Below are 22,115 nucleotides of genomic sequence, written 5' to 3'. Positions count from 1 at the left end.
AGGCCTAATGTATTCGAAAATTTAGGACTGTTATTTGTTTTTGAGGATGCAAGAACCTGAAGCAGATACGAATTAATTGGACCACTCAAGAGAGATTAAACGCCCACGCGTCAAATTAGTTTCAGGGGGAAATATTTATACGATTGCCCAAAATTTAATATATTTCATATAAATATGGAGATAAGTGTAATATCCTGAACTAAAGTTTGTTGCCTGATTTGAGGTCAATTTAAGCCAGCCAACACAATTGTCCAGTCAAGCGCATCGCCATAGATATCTAATGATAATTTTCAGTTGTTCTAAAACATGAAAATGATAAAAAAGTATATTGGGCCTGTATAGAGCAGCAATTTGTGAATAGAATTAGACAACGAATCATTTATAAAAATTGTTTGAAAATAGAAAGGTATGAAGATACAATCGAAAGTGATACAGTGAGTATTCAGAGTATTGCACAGCTGTGTTCAAAGTGTTCACGCACGGTCTAATGCAGTGATATTTCAGATCCCGTTTTATCATTCTACCAGCAACATTCTAATAATATATAATAATAATATAATATATCTAATATGATTAAAACTTCATTAACTCTACGACCCCTTTTGAGGTAAGAGAGCATACCAAAGTTGCCGAAAATGTTTTTTTTTTTTTTTTTTTAAACCATAAATATGCATGCATGATGCCTGAGCATGACGCAAGAAGTCGTGTTCTGTGGACGAGGTTGTAAGCCTGCGCAGAAAGCGATGCGTGAAAAGGGGAGCCATTTTGCGGCAGTAGCCGATGTCGTTTACCAGCAAGTCGCAATGAATTCTACCGATCTACGACTAGAGCAGAGAAGTGACAGCGGTAAGTTTGATTTCGTCTGATAGACTTGCCTGCTACTGTCGCAAAGTACATTTTCAAATCGTTTTGTCATTTAGTGCATATCTCATGTTAAATTAGGATATATGTAATGCAAGGGCGAGTTAGAATTTGAATCATGCAGCACAGTATCAGACATCCATCCTTTTGCAGTAGCGCTGGCGTGGACGGCAAGGCCAGCCATAATCTGTACACCTACTGTATACTGTAGTACGACGGGGAAGAGAGCGTGTGTTTTTCTCGAGGGTCTATGTGTGTACTAAGTACGACAATCCGCTCTGAGCTGCGGAGGGTGCTTTCATTCCTTTTCATCCTTTGTTGGAGAAAGTGCCCTGGAGTCGGACGATTGTATCGTGTCAAACTACAGTATTGGGACTATTACGGACACGTACGGTAGAGATTGTACATATACACACAGCTTGTGTGTCCGGGGGTGTGTGTAATAATATTATACTAGCAATAGTTTATGTAAATTTTTTGGGAAGCACATCTCTTCTGCTTCTCTGTACAATTGACAAAAACCCTAACATCATTTTCATAATGAAAACTGTTTTCTAATCTGTTATAGATTCTACAAAAACTGAGGTTTCCAAAAGTACAGAGCAAGCCTGTGGTGAAGTCACATTGCAGGACAAGCAAGCATCAGAGCTTGGAAAAATAAGTGATTGTTTGAACACTGAAACTGGAGCTAGTGTTGTGTCACATGCTGATGTAGCAAGTGCTGGCACCCTAGAAGATGGGAATATAAATTCAGAGGAGGCCATTGTCAATGAACCAGCAAACACTGCATGTTCTGAAAATAATAACCCTGAAGACGTTTCCACTGGAGTTCAAGATTTGTCTGTCCCTGAATCCACAACCTCAGCAAATAACGGTACTGAGCTAAACAATGCAACTTCAAGTGATGCTGATCAGGTCGGTGATGAAGATGGTGCACAACTGAAATCAAATGATGATGATCCAGTCACGACAACTGCCACTGCAAATGTAGATTTGACTCAAGAGGGCAGTGTTACTGGCAAAGAGCAGGCCACACCAGATGTCGCAAATTCCAATTCTGCAGTATCACAGAATGGCCAAGCCAATGAAATCCCTGATGTGCATAAATGTGCTTTGTGTAAGACTGAGTTTCTATCGTTACCGGACTTTGTGGAACACAAGTACCATGCCCACAAGCAGCGGATGACTTTCAGTGTGTGTCAGGAGAATCCTCTGATAATACTGCCGCATCTTGCACCCATTGATCAAGCAAACAAGGATGCAGTAAAAACTGAACAAGGTAAAACAGAAATCTGCTATCTCAAGCAAGGGTCTGAGACACTAGTTGGTGAATGAACCAATTGTTATTGTGACACACCTCGTCCAAATTCTCTGTTGTGATTCGTTAATTTACTGTCACGTGATGTGCATCATCATATCACTGATACATGCAAATCAGGCCTAGGCCCCTACATATAGGGTTAGTTCTGGTAAGTTACCAGAAAGTCAGGACAGTTTCCAAAAGTTAACCAGTTAACAGTGCAGAATAACAGTTGACTTTGTAAGTTTGAAAGCATCGTCTATACATGTGTAAATTCTAGCATGCGTAAAAGAAGAGGTGGCGTCATGCACATGCTGATGCAAAGTGATAGTTTTACAGTGAGGAGAGTGGATGAGATGTATCGCAAAACACATATTAACAGGAAATATTTGGATAGTAGCATACGTTTGTTTTCTCTTAGGCCTGAGAAATACCTAAAACAGTCCGTTTCCCTCAGCCTACTGCCTTGTGAGACAGACTCTTGTTTTGGCAACTCTCAGGCAATGAAAGTATGCCGTTTACCCCAGGGCTAGTCAATACCTATTTCTGTTGAGTCTTATGATCTCAAATACATCCTTTATCACAGTGTAGTGTATTGCATTTTCATTGACAATATCATCTGGACTTCCTGATAGGTAATTTGGAAAAGATATTTGCCTGAGAGAAATATTACCTGCTCTTATAAGAATTATTCATTTCTAAATCGATTCATGTAACTGTGTATAATTCATGTATATGTGTAGTTTTCTTTTTAAGAGTCATGTCTATTATGCCTTAAAATTGTAATAGGGATATCACCAGTAAATGAGTCTTGAATTTCCGGAAGTACATGTGTTACAACTACAATGCCCAACCATGTTGGCTCACATTGTTTTTTTTCGTATCATTTCAGTTGTTGTGGAAGTAAATCCAGATAAGAAAGATAAACAGAATTGTGAATCAAGAACAAGTCTGCATTACACAGGTAGGCATAATTCACTCCGTGAAGCTTTTCAAAACTACAAATTTTTTCTCCTCTTCATTGTCAAAAGAATTTATTAAAAATAGATGTAATTTTGTTGTGGAGATTATGGTAACTATATTCAGTGTGTTTGGCATATTTCTCCAAAAATATTTGACAAGAGAACATTTTTAAAATGAAGTATTATAATACTGCATGCAATAATTATTGTTATGATTGCAATAATGAACATTATTGATTGACATGACTTTTTCACAGGGTTGAGCTGTGAGGAATGTGGGCGTGTTTTCCGACATAAGGCGGCCCTGAATAAACACCGTCAAGTCAATCATAAGGTCTACACCTGTGAAGACTGTAAGATTACCGTCAAGTCAGCATGGGAGTTAAAGAAACATGTGAGATCGCACACCACTGACAGGCCTTATGCTTGTGATATCTGTCATAAAGCTTTCAAAAAGGTAATTTACCTTTACTCATGTAGTTTTTGATTAGCATTTACTTCAAGCAAATCCCACTTGCTGTAGGATTACTATGTATATACTGTATTAAAGTACTGTATGTAGGAGGCTATCAGCTAGGGGAAGCACACAGAATAGTCTGCGTAACAAACCTTTTTTCATGTAAGTCTCTGGTAAATTTCTGTCCCACCAGTCTAGCAGACCAGTGAATGCAAGTGCTATAAAATATATACAGGACAAGACTGCAGAAAATTCACTCTCATTTTGACACTGTTCTGCAAACTAACAATTTCTGAATTTCTCTCCGTTGATCAATGTATTTCCAAAAGTATAGCCTTTGCTGTGTTCACCTTTGACAGTTTTATGCCAACATGATACAGTGTGCATAGTGGTCGTATAAAGCAATTATATCTGTACTTTTGCAATCTGAGATAAACAGTGCAACTGCACAATTTTAATCATGCACTAGTGATCAATAGTAGTCAAAACACATAGAAAATGTATGGTTTTGTTGGTTTTACATTCTCACATGCTGTACCATGTATGCAAATAAGAGAAAAATTTCATGTACCAATATTTTACTTGTGTGCTTTTCATATGAAGGAGGCTGTGTTACAAACCCATCTACGGGTTCATTCAAACATCAGAGACTTCCAATGTAAAGAGTGCGGAGACAGCTTCAAGACAAAAGGATCTCTTGATAGGCATATCAGACGCCATACAGGTAAGACTGTGTTTTGCATCACTGCTGAAAACAAAAAACTGTGCATTCACTGTTCATAACAAAGTCTGTTATTCCTCCAATCTTTGAACAGAAATGGAACAAACGGTGGTGTGATTACTTACGTTGTGTCAGTGCAACCTGACAATTTGGTTGAAATCAGTCTTCTTTGAAAATGACCTAGAAAGACTTGTTACATGGGGTAAAATTAAATCAAAAAGTACAATCTTTGTTCAAAGGGATTATTTATGTTTCCATTTCATATTATGGTTGCCATAGTTACCAGATGACACTTTTCTGGCACTCCAACCAATCACTAAAATTGACATGTGAAGTCATTGTGCATACTGAGACTCAGAGTAGAAGATGAGTAGAGGAATATCAGATATTTACCATCATTATTGCACTTGATAAGTAGTGTAAGGATTCATGACAGGATGATTCTTTTACAGGATACAATTTTTTTTCGCCAAAAGTTTTCGTTCTTTCTTTTTTGTTGTGACTGGCAACCTAGTTCAACTGTCATATATTTAAAAATGTGAAATTTATTCAATATTGATGTGATATTTGTGATCTGTTCTGTTTATATAATTGTGAAAAAAATTGAAAAATTTCAACCTTATTTTGAACTGTACAGACTGGTTTTGAAAGTTGTAGAATGCTACAGATGATTCTGCAAGTATTTATCAACTAGCAGAACTAGTCTAGCTGAGCCAAAAGTCATCGCCACATTTCGGAAACCCTTGGATTCTGCAAGAAAAATAAACAAATCTTGTAATTAATTTTGCACGCAGATGAGAGACCATTTGTATGTAAACAGTGTGGGCGTGGTTTTCGTGAGTCAGGGGCACTGTCACGCCACCACAAGGCACCAACAGCCTGCCAGCCGAGAAAGGGAATTCAAGTCAGTGTGACTACGACAAATAAAGATGGAAGTACCACTAGCACTGTAACACACAGTATTGGAACAAGGTCACAAACAAAGGCAAGAGAAGCAAAAAGTGAGATTCTGTCTCTTTTTTTGTCGTTCAATGTTATTCTGTTCAAGAAATAAAATACCATAATATGCGCTTACTCATATTCCCTCCAACACACAAAATTTGCGAACTACTTTAGTTGACTTATGAACATTTGGGAATTTCTTAGGTCAAAGTTTATTGCAACAAGGCTTATGTAGATTGTTTGATGATCAATTGCACACAAATCATACAGATTGTTTTCTTGTGGTAAAACCAATGATAGCTAACTTGCAGCTTTTACATGTTTTTCATGCAAAGAGCAAGTACTATGAAGTGTCAGGACAGATTTCATGTTGCAAATGAATCTGTATACCTCATCAATGAGAACTTTTATTTTCTGCTGAAATCTTCCCCAAAATACAAACAAGGCTCTATGTTTGCCAGAAAAGGTAGTAAATTCACTGTTTGTTTGAAATTAAAATTGCTGAACCATGTTCTGGGTATCACTTGCCTCGTGATTTTGTGTCATATTTCAAACCACTGCCATTTGATTACAGATGACTTGTGCAAGACAGAGGCTGTCAGTGGAGAGAGTGATTCGACTCATAAGAATGACCAGACAGATGTGGAACAAAACGTCATCCAAGCAGCAGCAGATGCATCAGGGACAACGACGCACGCTGGTGAGAACAGCACCACCATTGTTGCAATGGAGCAGGAAGAAACGGGACGATTTCTGTCGTATCAATGCCGAGCCTGCGGGGTTCTTCTGGATTCCAACGACACCCTGCGTGAACACCTCAAAGGTCACATTGATGACATGCCCCACAGATGTGGCCTGTGTGTGTTTGCAACGAGCAGTCGTAGAATTCTTCAAGAGCACATGATGACGGACCACAGGAAACAGCTGGATACGTCCTCAACAAATGCATCTGGTGACTGGGCTAACACTTCTGAGGAACAAACTGAAGAGGAAAATGGTGCTAAGTCTCCAGATGTGACTGAGTCAAAGAAATGGACACCAGAACAGGTACATGTATGCTAATGCCATCATTTGTACATTTCTTTCTGTCATTCATTTGTATATTGATGATTTTTTCCATACTCTCCTCAGTACTTCCATAACCAGCTATTCTATTAGTTTTCTTAGTGAGCCTGTGCTTTGTAGTCTAGCGTTACAAATGATAAACATCTGATGGAAGAGTGCTTCTGCCTGTTGTGTTTACTTATTGTAAAGATTCCATGAATGGTCTTACACACAAACATTAGGACCACTATAACTGGCACCTTTACACGACATTTTCATTTTTGTGGTCATTCGTTGCAAATGTTTGTTTCGGACAATAGAAAAATAAAATAAAACTGTGAAATTGGCACACCATTAAAGTTTAATATGTTGACTTTTGTTGTCTTTCCAAATGCTTCCAGATCTTTGAGTATGTAAATAAAGTATATCACACCTCCCCTGATAGTGGCAATGAGTCAGGGCCTCTGTCTGTCTAACATCATGAGCTTGTTTTGAGGAGAACCATTTCAGTTCTGTTTATGGTCCACTATCCCTACTTTGGATATGAACAAGGTCCACTAAAGCTTCATTGTTTTACCATAAGTATGTGTTGTTAATAGGGTGTTTCACATCACAGCTTCATAATCTTCCAAGTACGGTAATGTCTATTGTTTGGTGTCAGTGTTTTAAAGGGACACTATCGCTATCTTTTGAGAAAGTAGTGTCCCTTTAATGTATGAATATGGTTATTCAAAATATGAGAGCAGTTTTAGACAAACATGATCACTTGTCTTGAATTGCATGAAAACAAATCACCCTGATAGTTCTTCAAGTTTATTTAGCATACAAAGTTAATCATCAAAGTTATCAATGAAATCATGTATTTATCATGTTGAGCCATGCAAAGTCTTAAGACTGCGTCAGTCTATGGCTGTCAAGTTTACCATTATATCAGATGCCATCTCAAAGAATTGCAAGAGGTTCACCCTAAACTCTTCAAAATTACAGCTTGCCGTTTTCAAGGTGGCGTACAAACAATTCCTGGAACTACAGGCCAGCGGTCAGTCTCCTGAACCAGTGACCTCAGGTGTCCATGGATACAAAGAGATGCATCGATGTGATATCTGCAACAAGAGTTTCCGAGGAAAAAGTTATCTGAGGTCACACATGCGTAAACACACTGGTAAGTCACATTGTTGTCAGTCAGTTTTTGCAATGATTTCAGAAGGACGGTTAGTTGTAATTTATCTGAAAATCGTAAAAATCACAAAGTTTCATAGATCACTCGGTCACTTTATGGTGTTTTGCCACATTTACCGGTACATAAGTGTAATATTTAGAGTGAAAGCGTGTAGTTTGAGGAAATAACTAATAATGATCAGTATTATTAGGTATACTGGTTTTTTTCTTGGTGATATTGCTGGTCATCCAGCTCTCCATCCAACAGGAGAGAGCTGTGCTTTGCATCTGCTGTACAATCCACAGCACAGGGTGTCACACATCATCTTATCAATAGTCCTGTAATATGGTTATGTGTTCATTGATCAGAAAAATACAAGTAGTATTTTGAAGGAATATCCATGGTTAAAACTGATGGATCATGTAAATATTACGCAAGGATATTTTATCGGTACTCCAAAACAAATTGATGTTTTTTTCTTCTGCAGGTGAGAAACCGTTTGAATGTACATACTGCCCAAAGCGATTCCGATGCAAAGATTTCCTGAATAAGCACATTCTAACACACACCAATGAGAGACGGTACAAGTGCGGTGAGTGCGGTAAACTTTACAAACGCATCACTCACGTCAAGGAACATCTACGCATCCATTCCCAGGAGAGACCTTTCATTTGCCAACACTGCAACAAAGGTTTCAAAACAAAGGTAAAAGTGGAATACCTGGCTATTTTTGAGAATTTGTGATGACTGCAGGATATCTTTATGGTCACAGTTGCCAAGTTGACTATCACTGACATTGTTCCGTGTACAATCTCAGAGAAACTTGTGTAAGGTTTCACCAAAATTCCATTTGTGTGTATGTATGTGTATGTTTATGTATACTAAGTTTTAAATGATACTGGGTCAAAGCTTCAAGCATATTCATAGTCTCATAGACAACACTCACATACAAAGGAGCGAGATTGGATGCAGCAACAATTTCTTTGTAAAAAATGAAAAAATGGGGCAACGACTATATATACTTTTCATGTGTTGTGTCAGACATGAGGTCTATTTTATCTGGCAAAACTGCCAGTGTGACCAATGTGGGGACTTGAACAGAACTTGTTCTGTTTAATATCCCTTACACCACCACCACAGTTTGGCTCAAACCCATAGTTATCAATGATAATCGTGGACCTGTTTACAGAGAATTTTGGTGAACAGGGTTACCCTTACACCACCAAACTTTGGTATGACCATCCCTTTTGTTTTTAGCAGGATGGGAAAACCCACATTTACTTAATTGGCTGTAAGATGAAACCTCAGCTTGTCTTGAAGACATTGAAACAGCTAGAGAAGTTGTTTCAAAAATAGTAAGGTGGAGCAGGCCTTTTACTCAATGATATTTCCTATTATCTAGACAATACTGCAGACGCATCTGAAGATCCACACTGACGAGGCACCATGGAAGTGCTCCTACTGTCAAAAGGCATTCCGGGAAAAAGCTTCGGTAATCAGACACGAGAGAAGCCATACCGGTGAAAAACCATTTGCCTGTGACCGATGTGGAAGAGCATTTGCAGAGCACGGAACTCTGGCAAGGCATAAGAGAGCCAAATGTAGGAATGATAGATATTTTCATAAACAATCAACTGCTTCAGACTGAAAGATCCAGTTGTGTATTGGTCTCTGCAGAGTTGGGAGTTTGCAGACACCCATACATGACTAGATCTTTCAGTCTACCAACTGCCCTAGAACATTAGAGATGTATATATATGCATGCAATGATGTATAACAAAACGTCTTCAGTGTGTGCTCTTTGCTTACTCAAGAGCAAAAAAACAAACCTCCAGTGCCAAACAATTTGATTAGTTGTTGTAGAAAATTCGTTTTTTGGTCAATAGTTCCCATTAGTTATTACAACTTTTTTAAATGGTAGTTTTACAAACTTTTTTGAAAGTGCTCTGTCATCAACCCTACACAGATGCATTCACATGACAGATTTTCTGGCATTGTGTGTTGGTGGTTTGTCATATTGGATTAGAGGGAAAAGTATTTACCAAACATGAAACTGTCAGATATGCTGTTCATTAAGGTAGAATGTGCCTTGGGGACAGATATTAATGCTTTCAAACTTTTTCAACTTTTCTGATCTACCACATGGGGGGGTTCATTTTAAAGCTCATGGTGAAAGAAAACTTTTAACCACCTTAGTTTTTCGAAAATCGAAAATTTTGTAGGTTAACACAGGGACGGTGGACATTTTTTATTTTCCAAATCTTTGTAAATCTTGGGTAATTTGTTTCTCTAGTACCAAAATTTATGTGGTGACCCCCTATTTTTATTCTTGATTTTGAAAGAGAATAGTTGAAATATTCCTTGAGGAAAGTTTAAGCAAAAATTCGCTTTTGAGGCACATACTACCTCAAACCTTAAAAAAAACTTTGATTTCACCCAATCAGTTGGAATGACATGGTGGTAGCTCTACATAGGGTAAGGAAAGCAGTTTTAAAGGGTCATCAAATTTTTCTCATGAGTATGCACATCCTGGCTTTTATTTCAACAGTGCCCTGTCAGCCAACCAATAAACCAGTGGTGATTGACTCAGAAGCTCCCAAGCACATTGTAATGCCTTCAACAGACGAGAGTACAGCCGCTGCGTCCGTTCTTGCCGAGTTCTCCTCAGTTGTCGCTAACACCCAGGAGTACATTGTCAACATCGTGGAGACCAACGACGGACAGGGTGGTGCCAGCTCAGACGTGGAAGATGTGATACAGACTGTCATTCTTACAGAGAATATGCTGGCAGAGCAGCAGCAGATGGCAGAACAGCAACAGCAGCAACAACAGCAGCGGCAGCAACTCGTGGAGGAGCAGCAAGGACGGCAGATGGTGGAGCAGCAGCAAGAAGAGACGGTAGAGCAACAGGAAGAAAAAATGGAAGAGCATCAGGGAGAACAAGAGCAAGGGGAAGCTGACACAGAACATAGGCAACACCAGGATAGTGAACTGCAACACACTGACAACCAGCATGGTGAAGACCAACATGGACACCATCAAGAAATCGAAAGTACGTCAAACATCACATTTGATATCTTGTGTTATTCTGCATCATGTTGAGGTTCTGGTAGGACTGACTAAAAAAGCGTAAGCGTCGCTGTAGGTTTTGCTCACGTAAATAAAAAATAATTAATTGCCATATTACAATGAGACTGGCACTTCATATTGGGCATAAAAAATTTATATTTTCTGCTTTTTTTGATAGTGAAGCTTTATTCACGTAAGCTTTGTGACTTATCTTGAAATTCCTCAGATAAGCCAATGCATAAATAATGGATCTTCTGGTATAGCTTGTTTAGGAATCGTAAACTTTCGAAACAGATTTTTCACTCAATCTCATAGTTAAATTCTGTCTATTGTCTAGGGCAAGGCTTAAATTTCAACTTTTGCAGTACACTAGTATGTATTTTCACTCCAAAATTTGTATTTATATCTACAGTTGAGAACCAGCTGGAAGTTCCCATGGAAACAGAGGAGTGCATTCAAGAAATCCCTCATCCGGTGTCTGTGACTCAGGATGGTGTGAATGAAGTCATGGTGGCCATGAAATCAACCAATGAGAACGAAGTATCCATTGTTACAACAGGGACCCCAGAAAATCCTGAACTTGAGACGGTCGTTATAGAAATGTAGAAGTTGATGCTGGGACTTTTGATGTAACATAGCTCATGTAAAATATATGGCATGCATGGTGACTGCCAAGAATGGCGTTGATCATTACAATTTCATAAGTACTGTACAGAACTTTATTTATCACAAAAAATCTTTGGTCACATTTAAGAAGGGAAGATCTGAAACATTGTATGTGCCTACTGTGCTGGAGTGGAGTTTATGTTGCATATCTCAGGAGCAGTACTAATTACAGAGACATTTAGTGGCAACACTGACATGTCTGACATTGACGCAGGTGTCAGCGCAATTTGATACAGAGCATGCCAGTGCTAAATACTGCTTAGAAATAGATTATTAGCAACATTGTTGGTGCCGACTCACATTTCTACCCATGTTATTTGCTTTCATTTTTTGAAGCGTTGAGACTGTGACACAATAGAAAACGTCACATACTTGCTGCCCCAAGAGAGTGTAGCCATCTTGACTGCTTCAGCGGATCTGCCTGTCCACACCACTTGGAAGTAAAACTTTGGCATAAATTTGGAAAATTCTGTCCTTGTACTTGTGTCAAGGTCTGTACACTCCTGGAAAGTCCTTGAATTTTGAAGCCTCCTGGAGAGTCCGGGAAAAGTCCTTGAAAATGAAATTGAGTCTTGGAAAGACCTGGAAAATTTATTATTCACTCACAATTTTCAACAATGACAAGATAATCAGTTGTGATATCATAAAAATGATATGTGAAATTATATGTAACAATAACTTATCATAGAAATGTGATCCAGAAATAGCATTTTGGATCTCAAACAGTCCTTGAAAATTGCTGGAAAAGTCCTTTTATGAGACTTTGAGTGTATGGACCCTGTTATATGTAGTTTTTCTAATGACAGCATAAAGTTAGCACGGACCATAATATGGGTAGTTGCACCCACTGCCCATAAAGACCATAGAATAGTGTGTCTCTTCCCTGAAGAACATCACATGGTAGCTAACTGAAATTAAAGTTTCTCTATTGATGCACAGTTACTCTGTGGGGTAGAGTAACCATGATTGATGCTTTTGTCACAAAAAATGGTAAAGTTGGCCACAATTCTCATTTAGGTATGGTTTTAAAGTTTCTGCATCATTGCCTATATTTTTTAGGTCAGTAGTAAGAAACAGACAAGATGGCTGGTGTGACTGCCATCCCCAAATTTGTCAGGAATCAGTTGGAGTTTTTATTTATTGTTTATGGCAATAGACAATTTTATTCAAGACAGCAGTTTATTGTCAATGATATTTTGTTTGAAATTAATTCACTTGTAGGAAGTTTATGAATTGTTGATGTAAAAGGATGCTCGTGTAACTAGCTCATCATTGATCAAAATGTTACCATGATTTACAGCTTGATGTCAGATTTCAGTGTTATCTGAGGTATAGGCTGATTCTTACATTTTTGGGAAGACTTTGATTTTTTCTTCACTCACATATGTACTGCCTTCATAGTGAAGTAACTTTCCAGTTTATTTTTATTAATGTACAGATATTTATTTTATTTTGTCACATGTTGCGGGTGTATATGAGAGATCATTAATAATGATTGTGCACGAAGGGATTTTTAATATGCCCAATTTTCTGTGGAGAGTTAGGTCATTACAGGTTGTTTTTTCTGAAATACATTGATGTTCTCTGATAACTGATCAGTGACTTGGCAATCTACTACAACATACTACAATGAACTGAATTTTCAAGCTTTAAAACTTACTGGAATTTTATATGCATCAAAAATTTTTGAGGGGCGCATCTCATAGTTAATAAAATTTGACTCCTAATGTTGACTTTCAAATTTTTACAATTCTTTTCTGATCTACCACTTGTTGAGTTTCATTTTAAAGCTCATTGAGGAAACAAAAATTTCACAAATTCACTTTTTTTGAAAATCGAAAATTTTTTCCATAGAGTTAACACAGGGATGTGGCCATTTGAAGTTAAAATATTTGTTAATGTTAGGTAATTTGTTTCTCTAGTACTAAACGTTGCATGATGACTCCTTATTTTTATACCTGATGTGGTAAGAGTTAAAAGTTTCATCTAGGAACGTTTGAGCAAAAGTTCAAGTCTTTCACTTTCAAGGTGTATATGACGGTACTGTAAGTTTTTATTCAAGTTTGGTATTCTCAGAGGGAGAGTGTTTCTAGTCTTATCTATTGTGACATCATCTTCCCAGCATAGAAACTATGTTAAAAAACGCTGAGCAAAAAATTTTAGTGGACATCAAAAATGGTAAGTTACAATGAGTTCATGTGTATTTTTTTCTGAATAAAGCAGCAAGGAAAATTGAAACTTTGTAATCATGCTGTTTGTTGTCTTTCCAAATCTTTCATATTCATGACTGTAGAAAGATGAAGTAACCAAAGGCTGCATGGAAGAGTTACTGTATATTTTCACACAGTTTCAGTTTATATGAATATTCACGGACTGCGTGATTTGAGTTGCATTTATCATTTATTGCATGTGTAAATACACATGCACATGTGTTGATATCATAGTCCAGACTAGTGTACAATTGACAATACAGTGTGCCTTTGCAGTATTTGAGCACTGCCATCTCGTAAATGGCATCATCTTTCTGTAACTTTGTTCCTGTGATGTCTGTTTATGAGTTCTTGAAAAGTCAGCTAAGTCGTATGCTGGATGCAATGCTGAAATATTCGCATTGATGGTGTGTTAGAATCTAAGCATGTACTAAGTGACATATATCATGTTGTTTTCCAATTTCCATTGTTCATATAATACAGAGAACTAGATGTTTGAACATGGGTATTGTGTTCAGAGTGAATCAGCTGGAACTGATACCTGCTGGTTACCAAAGTATTTTTTCTGCTAGAGTTAAGTGTGATTTTATGATAAACTGGACGACAATAAAGTTGAATACAACATTTCAAATGACATTTGTATTTTTATTTATTATGTATGCATTCATTTATATATTTATTAATTAATTTATTCAGTCAGCCCTGCACCTTTCCTCGAAAGTTTATCATGCAAACCTGACCGGAAAAACTTGGATTTTTTCATGACATTTAAATGTGATGCTTCTCTCTGCCATGGTCCCTCCACAAGTTGGAGGGACTGTGTCTCTGCAAGAGATCAGCCACTCTCCGTCTATTCGACAGTATCCCAAAGAAACTTATGGACGCAATTATGGCGATGAAAATACATCTGAAAGTATTGGGATGCTTGAGTAATTCATTGGTGTTTGAGAATTCGTGTTCAGGACACTTGGAATAAAGCCTTAACTACAACTCTTTGGATTGTGCGGATGGTTACAACAAGAAACTGTTGTACATAAAACAAGACCCTGGAGTGCTCTATGATCTATGCATAAACGAAGGACACGAACTCCTTAGCAACAGTTGCTAAGGGGAATTTGTAATATCCTTAAAGAAGTGGGTCTGTGATTTTCGATTTTCTCTGTATGAAGAGAGTGTATGTTAGCAGAGAGTTGTATGGGGCCAAGTAATGATAGTGTCCTTGTAGCGTTTCTTATGACATCTACGTTACGTTTGAAACATTAACATCAAAACAACAGTTATGTTCGTTGAATTTATTGGTCAACAACAATAACAACACGACTAATAAACATAAACAACAATACAAACAACAACAACAACAACCAGATTTCTAGGTTCCCTGTTATTTTTCCACGACTATGGCGACTAGCGTGTGCGGCGTATTTGGGCTTCACACTTCTCTTGCAAAATGAGAACATTTCGGGCGCAAAGTATTCTGTTATCGTCTGCTTGTTGCAAACGGAAAACGCCCCCTTACTATTCTGCCCGTCCGTGTTTCTATGATACAGCACAAGGGCATTCTATCAAGAGTATACGCGCTTCCGCGTGCGTAGCAACTCCCGCAACTACATGTCGAGTGTGGGTGAATTTTCTTGATCTGTTGGACCGGCAGCTTTACTTTTTAAAAGCTTTTGGCTTCACAGAACTAGAAACGGGCGGATAAATACAAGAATATCGTAGCCACCTTGTACCGATCATGTTATCTGTTGTTTATTGAACCGAACAGATCGATCCGTTTCCCGACATCGCTTCAGTTTTGTCCAGTCAATATTTTCACCAGACACCCTCCACCATGGAAACCGCAAATGGTGGGGATTACTTTTTCTTCAGGGTACAGGACCATCATGTGGTTTTACATGTAAGGAGTACCGTCAAGGTGTCTTGATCTACTCCCCCCTCCCCAAGGAAAATAAATGTCAGATAAAATCAATGCGCAGTCATAAACCTTGAATAATCAGACATACACCTGACTAAACTCAGGAGTCCATCCTTTTACATCATTGTGTTTGAAATAGTGACAGACCCCGGTCTTGGTACTGTAAGTTTTTATTCAAGTTTGGTATTCTCAGAGGGAGAGTGTTTCTAGTCTTATCTATTGTGACATCATCTTCCCAGCATAGAAACTATGTTAAAAAACCCTGAGCAAAAAATTTTAGTGGACATCAAAAATGGTAAGTTACAATGAGTTCATGTGTATTTTTTTCTGAATAAAGCAGCAAGGAAAATTGAAACTTTGTAATCATGCTGTTTGTTGTCTTTCCAAATCTTTCATATTCATGACTGTAGAAAGATGAAGTAACCAAAGGCTGCATGGAAGAGTTACTGTATATTTTCACACAGTTTCAGTTTATATGAATATTCACGGACTGCGTGATTTGAGTTGCATTTATCATTTATTGCATGTGTAAATACACATGCACATGTGTTGATATCATAGTCCAGACTAGTGTACAATTGACAATACAGTGTGCCTTTGCAGTATTTGAGCACTGCCATCTCGTAAATGGCATCATCTTTCTGTAACTTTGTTCCTGTGATGTCTGTTTATGAGTTCTTGAAAAGTCAGCTAAGTCGTATGCTGGATGCAATGCTGAAATATTCGCATTGATGGGTGTGTTAGAATCGAAGCATGTACTAAGTGACATATATCATGTTGTTTTCCAATTTCCATTGTTCATATAATACAGAGAACTAGATGTTTGAACATGGGTATTGTGTTCAGAGTGAAATCAGCTGGAACTGATACCTGCTGGTTACCAAAGTATTTTTTCTGCTAGAGTTAAGTGTGATTTTATGATAAACTGGACGACAATAAAGTTGAATACAACATTTCAAATGACATTTGTATTTTTATTTATTTATGTATGCATTCATTTATATATTTATTAATTAATTTATTCAGTCAGCCCTGCACCTTTCCTCGAAAGTTTTTCATGCAAACCTGTCCGGAAAAACTTGGATTTTTCATGACATTTAAATGTGATGCTTCTCTCTGCCATGGTCCCTCCACAAGTTGGAGGGACTGTGTCTCTGCAAGAGATCAGCCACTCTCCGTCTATTCGACAGTATCCCAAAGAAACTTATGGACGCAATTTATGGCGATGAAAATACATCTGAAAGTATTGGGATGCTTGAGTAATTCATTGGTGTTTGAGAATTCGTGTTCAGGACACTTGGAATAAAGCCTTAACTACAACTCTTTGGATTGTGCGGATGGTTACAAACAAGAAACTGTTGTACATAAAACAAGACCCTGGAGTGCTCTATGATCTATGCATAAACGAAGGACACGAACTCCTTAGCAACAGTTGCTAAGGGGAATTTGTAATATCCTTAAAGAAGTGGGTCTGTGATTTTCGATTTTCTCTGTATGAAGAGAGTGTATGTTAGCAGAGAGTTGTATGGGACCAAGTAATGATAGTGTCCTTGTAGCGTTTCTTATGACATCTACGTTACGTTTGAAACATTAACATCAAAACAACAGTTATGTTCGTTGAATTTATTGGTCAACAACAATAACAACACGACTAATAAACATAAACAACAATACAAACAACAACAACAACAACCAGATTTCTAGGTTCCCTGTATTTTTCCACGACTATGGCGACTAGCGTGTGCGGCGTATTTGGGCTTCACACTTCTCTTGCAAAATGAGAACATTTCGGGCGCAAAGTATTCTGTTATCGTCTGCTTGTTGCAAACGGAAAACGCCCCCTTACTATTCTGCCCGTCCGTGTTTCTATGATACAGCACAAGGGCATTCTATCAAGAGTATACGCGCTTCCGCGTGCGTAGCAACTCCCGCAACTACATGTCGAGTGTGGGGTGAATTTCTTGATCTGTTGGACCGGCAGCTTTACTTTTTAAAAGCTTTTGGCTTCACAGAACTAGAAACGGGCGGATAAATACAAGAATATCGTAGCCACCTTGTACCGATCATGTTATCTGTTGTTTATTGAACCGAACAGATCGATCCGTTTCCCGACATCGCTTCAGTTTTGTCCAGTCAATATTTTCACCAGACACCCTCCACCATGGAAACCGCAAATGGTGGGGATTACTTTTTCTTCAGGGTACAGGACCATCATGTGGTTTTACATGTAAGGAGTACCGTCAAGGTGTCTTGATCTACTCCCCCCTCCCCAAGGAAAATAAATGTCAGATAAAATCAATGCGCAGTCATAAACCTTGAATAATCAGACATACACCTGACTAAACTCAGGAGTCCATCCTTTTACATCATTGTGTTTGAAATAGTGACAGACCCCGGTCTTGGTACTGTAAGTTTTTATTCAAGTTTGGTATTCTCAGAGGGAGAGTGTTTCTAGTCTTATCTATTGTGACATCATCTTCCCAGCATAGAAACTATGTTAAAAAACCCTGAGCAAAAAATTTTAGTGGACATCAAAAATGGTAAGTTACAATGAGTTCATGTGTATTTTTTTCTGAATAAAGCAGCAAGGAAAATTGAAACTTTGTAATCATGCTGTTTGTTGTCTTTCCAAATCTTTCATATTCATGACTGTAGAAAGATGAAGTAACCAAAGGCTGCATGGAAGAGTTACTGTATATTTTCACACAGTTTCAGTTTATATGAATATTCACGGACTGCGTGATTTGAGTTGCATTTATCATTTATTGCATGTGTAAATACACATGCACATGTGTTGATATCATAGTCCAGACTAGTGTACAATTGACAATACAGTGTGCCTTTGCAGTATTTGAGCACTGCCATCTCGTAAATGGCATCATCTTTCTGTAACTTTGTTCCTGTGATGTCTGTTTATGAGTTCTTGAAAAGTCAGCTAAGTCGTATGCTGGATGCAATGCTGAAATATTCGCATTGATGGGTGTGTTAGAATCGAAGCATGTACTAAGTGACATATATCATGTTGTTTTCCAATTTCCATTGTTCATATAATACAGAGAACTAGATGTTTGAACATGGGTATTGTGTTCAGAGTGAAATCAGCTGGAACTGATACCTGCTGGTTACCAAAGTATTTTTTCTGCTAGAGTTAAGTGTGATTTTATGATAAACTGGACGACAATAAAGTTGAATACAACATTTCAAATGACATTTGTATTTTTATTTATTTATGTATGCATTCATTTATATATTTATTAATTAATTTATTCAGTCAGCCCTGCACCTTTCCTCGAAAGTTTATCATGCAAACCTGACCGGAAAAACTTGGATTTTTTCATGACATTTAAATGTGATGCTTCTCTCTGCCATGGTCCCTCCACAAGTTGGAGGGACTGTGTCTCTGCAAGAGATCAGCCACTCTCCGTCTATTCGACAGTATCCCAAAGAAACTTATGGACGCAATTTATGGCGATGAAAATACATCTGAAAGTATTGGGATGCTTGAGTAATTCATTGGTGTTTGAGAATTCGTGTTCAGGACACTTGGAATAAAGCCTTAACTACAACTCTTTGGATTGTGCGGATGGTTACAAACAAGAAACTGTTGTACATAAAACAAGACCCTGGAGTGCTCTATGATCTATGCATAAACGAAGGACACGAACTCCTTAGCAACAGTTGCTAAGGGGAATTTGTAATATCCTTAAAGAAGTGGGTCTGTGATTTTCGATTTTCTCTGTATGAAGAGAGTGTATGTTAGCAGAGAGTTGTATGGGACCAAGTAATGATAGTGTCCTTGTAGCGTTTCTTATGACATCTACGTTACGTTTGAAACATTAACATCAAAACAACAGTTATGTTCGTTGAATTTATTGGTCAACAACAATAACAACACGACTAATAAACATAAACAACAATACAAACAACAACAACAACAACCAGATTTCTAGGTTCCCTGTTATTTTTCCACGACTATGGCGACTAGCGTGTGCGGCGTATTTGGGCTTCACACTTCTCTTGCAAAATGAGAACATTTCGGGCGCAAAGTATTCTGTTATCGTCTGCTTGTTGCAAACGGAAAACGCCCCCTTACTATTCTGCCCGTCCGTGTTTCTATGATACAGCACAAGGGCATTCTATCAAGAGTATACGCGCTTCCGCGTGCGTAGCAACTCCCGCAACTACATGTCGAGTGTGGGTGAATTTTCTTGATCTGTTGGACCGGCAGCTTTACTTTTTAAAAGCTTTTGGCTTCACAGAACTAGAAACGGGCGGATAAATACAAGAATATCGTAGCCACCTTGTACCGATCATGTTATCTGTTGTTTATTGAACCGAACAGATCGATCCGTTTCCCGACATCGCTTCAGTTTTGTCCAGTCAATATTTTCACCAGACACCCTCCACCATGGAAACCGCAAATGGTGGGGATTACTTTTTCTTCAGGGTACAGGACCATCATGTGGTTTTACATGTAAGGAGTACCGTCAAGGTGTCTTGATCTACTCCCCCCTCCCCAAGGAAAATAAATGTCAGATAAAATCAATGCGCAGTCATAAACCTTGAATAATCAGACATACACCTGACTAAACTCCATCCTTTTACATCATTGTGTTTGAAATAGTGACAGACCCCGGTCTTTTTCTAGTTCTTTATACTAGGAATCGATTTCATAATAAACTTGAATTTTATTTATGCAAAAGGTCGAACATTCTTCCCATATTGATCTCGAATTAAATAGCTCGACAAAAGGCTCATGTGATAACCAGTTTTCGTGTAAGTACGGACTCCACGGGTGACTCGCCCTATACATCCAAGACGACGGACAATATATTTTACGAGTCTTTTATGTCCGGATAATTTCTCGGAATGGGCTCGGCACTAAGACCCGATCCGACGTGCACCAATGAGAACTTTTCAAAAGGAGACTGTTACTAAATCAATCAAAGACAGCATGTGTGACGTTTTAGCAATAACTCATACCATAAATGTACTTTACAGGGGAAGAGAAATGGGTTTCATGGTGTGTCTGCCTGTGAGCTAATTGTCCATCAAACGCCTTTTCTGACCATTCTAGTCAGCCTGGAACTCGATGGGAAGTAAATTGACTACGTTTTATCCCCCCTTTTCATCAATTATACACGCCCCTTCCTCGAATCGATGCATTGTTCATTTTCTGATATTTATAATTTATTATATTTTACTTGAATTTTAAAATTAATACACTCACAGGTTCCCATCGGATAAGAAACATGACTGCATCTTAAGAACAGTGAAGTAACACCATAGCGTATTCAGTTGCCTCGTGAACACGAGTATGGTAACGATTTTAGTAGTGAGATATAATGAGATATGCAAGGAACTAGTAGCCGCTGACTTTGGTTTAAATAAAAAAAAAACCTGTAACTATAGCAGTAGCATTGTTCATGGGTACAGGTTTGTTATATTGCTGCACGTTGCGACATCGGACACTGATGCTTGCTTTGTCAGGGTTGCGTACATGGCAGCTGTTGCAGCGTGTCTTCCGAGCCGTGAGTATGTCTTTAGAGATATTTTAGTATGCATTGTTACACCAGCAATCACCTTTAAATGGTATTTTCGTGATTCTTGTATGCGCGATTTTCAATAGTGTAATCTAACATGTGGACAAATATTTATTTTTGCATAATTGGTAAGAGAAAAATGATGTCATCTGTGAGCAGGCCTATTGACTGTTTCGATAACACAAGGTACTAATATTTTTGAGATTATTTCAAATCGTCTGCGAAGTTTGAAGGTAGAACGCGCCCCCAGACGAATATTCGGGCTCTAAAATTTAACTGTATCTGTACTTTGATGCTATATATGGGTGGAGTAAATTTTTTTCATCCGTAGGATTACGGCATTTTGAATTGAAAATTTGGCAAATTTTAGTCAATTTATTTCTCTGGTGCTCACACTTCATGACCCCTCCCCCAGTTATAGTTTTCATTTTAAAAAGAATGGGTTAAAGTTTGCTTGAAAGATCGAACAAAAATTTTAAATATTTCAGTTAGGAGGCACGCACCACCAAACGTTAAAAAAACAGCGGCATTGCATCATATAGACAATATATAGGGGAACATATCTTTTCTCACATTCCTGGCTGCTGGGAGTGCGGGATCGAGAGTGTGGGAAAAATCGTTCCAAACTTTCTGTCATCATATGTAAGACTGAGATAAAAAGACATTATTTTTCTGGCCATTTACTTTGGCGAAAGTTATGTGGTGAATCAGATAGGATTTTTCGTTAAAATTTTCCATTTCTCCCCGGACTCCTACCATATGCAGCAGCATGAGATTAACATGACAGTCACAATGGCTGCAAAACACATTCTCTTTCTTTTTATGATTTTGTGGCTATGGAGGAAAAGGCCACCCCTGAAAGGGAAAGTGACACTTTTACTGATACCATATTGTATTTTATGGAGACTGCGTATTATGTGGATTTTTCAACGATCGAATCACAGCGCAAGTCGCAAGTGATGCGGCGATCACGAGAAATAAATCTAACCTTTTTCGGGCTAACGTAAGGACCGTGACTCAAAGCAGAAATTCGTTGCTCTTACTTCTTAGTCAACCCATGAACTATACTCATGAACTTTACAGCCACCTGTTGCATTGTCCACTCGTAGCGACGCCGTGTTTATTAAGTCATATCAGGCCTGTCTGTGCGACCACTCGAAAAATACTTAGCAATATCCAAAAGAATTAGTTCGCTTGCTTGTTGCTCGTCTGACAAGGTTATCATGGAAAGAAATCGTAAACAACCAAACACAACCTCAACAGTGT

The 22,115-nt window shown here is 38.2% G+C and overlaps 1 protein-coding gene across 1 annotated transcript; it reads left to right on the top strand.

The window, feature by feature from the left end:
• Positions 1–674: 674 nt before the first annotated feature.
• On the top strand, positions 675–14,026 carry LOC139151259 (transcription factor E4F1-like). Its single transcript, XM_070723922.1, has 12 exons — positions 675–846; positions 1,430–2,140; positions 3,054–3,125; positions 3,381–3,580; positions 4,184–4,304; positions 5,096–5,302; positions 5,818–6,290; positions 7,275–7,449; positions 7,934–8,151; positions 8,849–9,047; positions 9,995–10,498; positions 10,928–14,026. Exons 1-12 carry the CDS (start codon positions 690–692, stop codon positions 11,119–11,121), a joined length of 3,231 nt encoding a protein of 1,076 aa, XP_070580023.1. The 5' UTR covers positions 675–689; the 3' UTR covers positions 11,122–14,026.
• The last annotated feature ends 8,089 nt before the right edge of the window (positions 14,027–22,115 follow it).

The sequence above is a fragment of the Ptychodera flava genome, chromosome 15, assembly GCF_041260155.1.
Source record: "Ptychodera flava strain L36383 chromosome 15, AS_Pfla_20210202, whole genome shotgun sequence".
Lineage (NCBI taxonomy): Eukaryota > Metazoa > Hemichordata > Enteropneusta > Ptychoderidae > Ptychodera > Ptychodera flava.
This window is presented reverse-complemented; position numbering and strand designations above follow the sequence as displayed.

Excerpts from the sequence above, each read along its gene's own strand:
- LOC139151259 (XM_070723922.1), top strand. The coding sequence starts at position 690 with ATGACGCAAGAAGTCGTGTTCTGTGGACGAGGTTGTAAGCCTGCGCAG. Across the intron at positions 847-1,429 it reads AGAGCAGAGAAGTGACAGCG|ATTCTACAAAAACTGAGGTT; the intron begins GTAAGTTTGATT and ends AATCTGTTATAG. Across the intron at positions 3,126-3,380 it reads AACAAGTCTGCATTACACAG|GGTTGAGCTGTGAGGAATGT; the intron begins GTAGGCATAATT and ends ACTTTTTCACAG.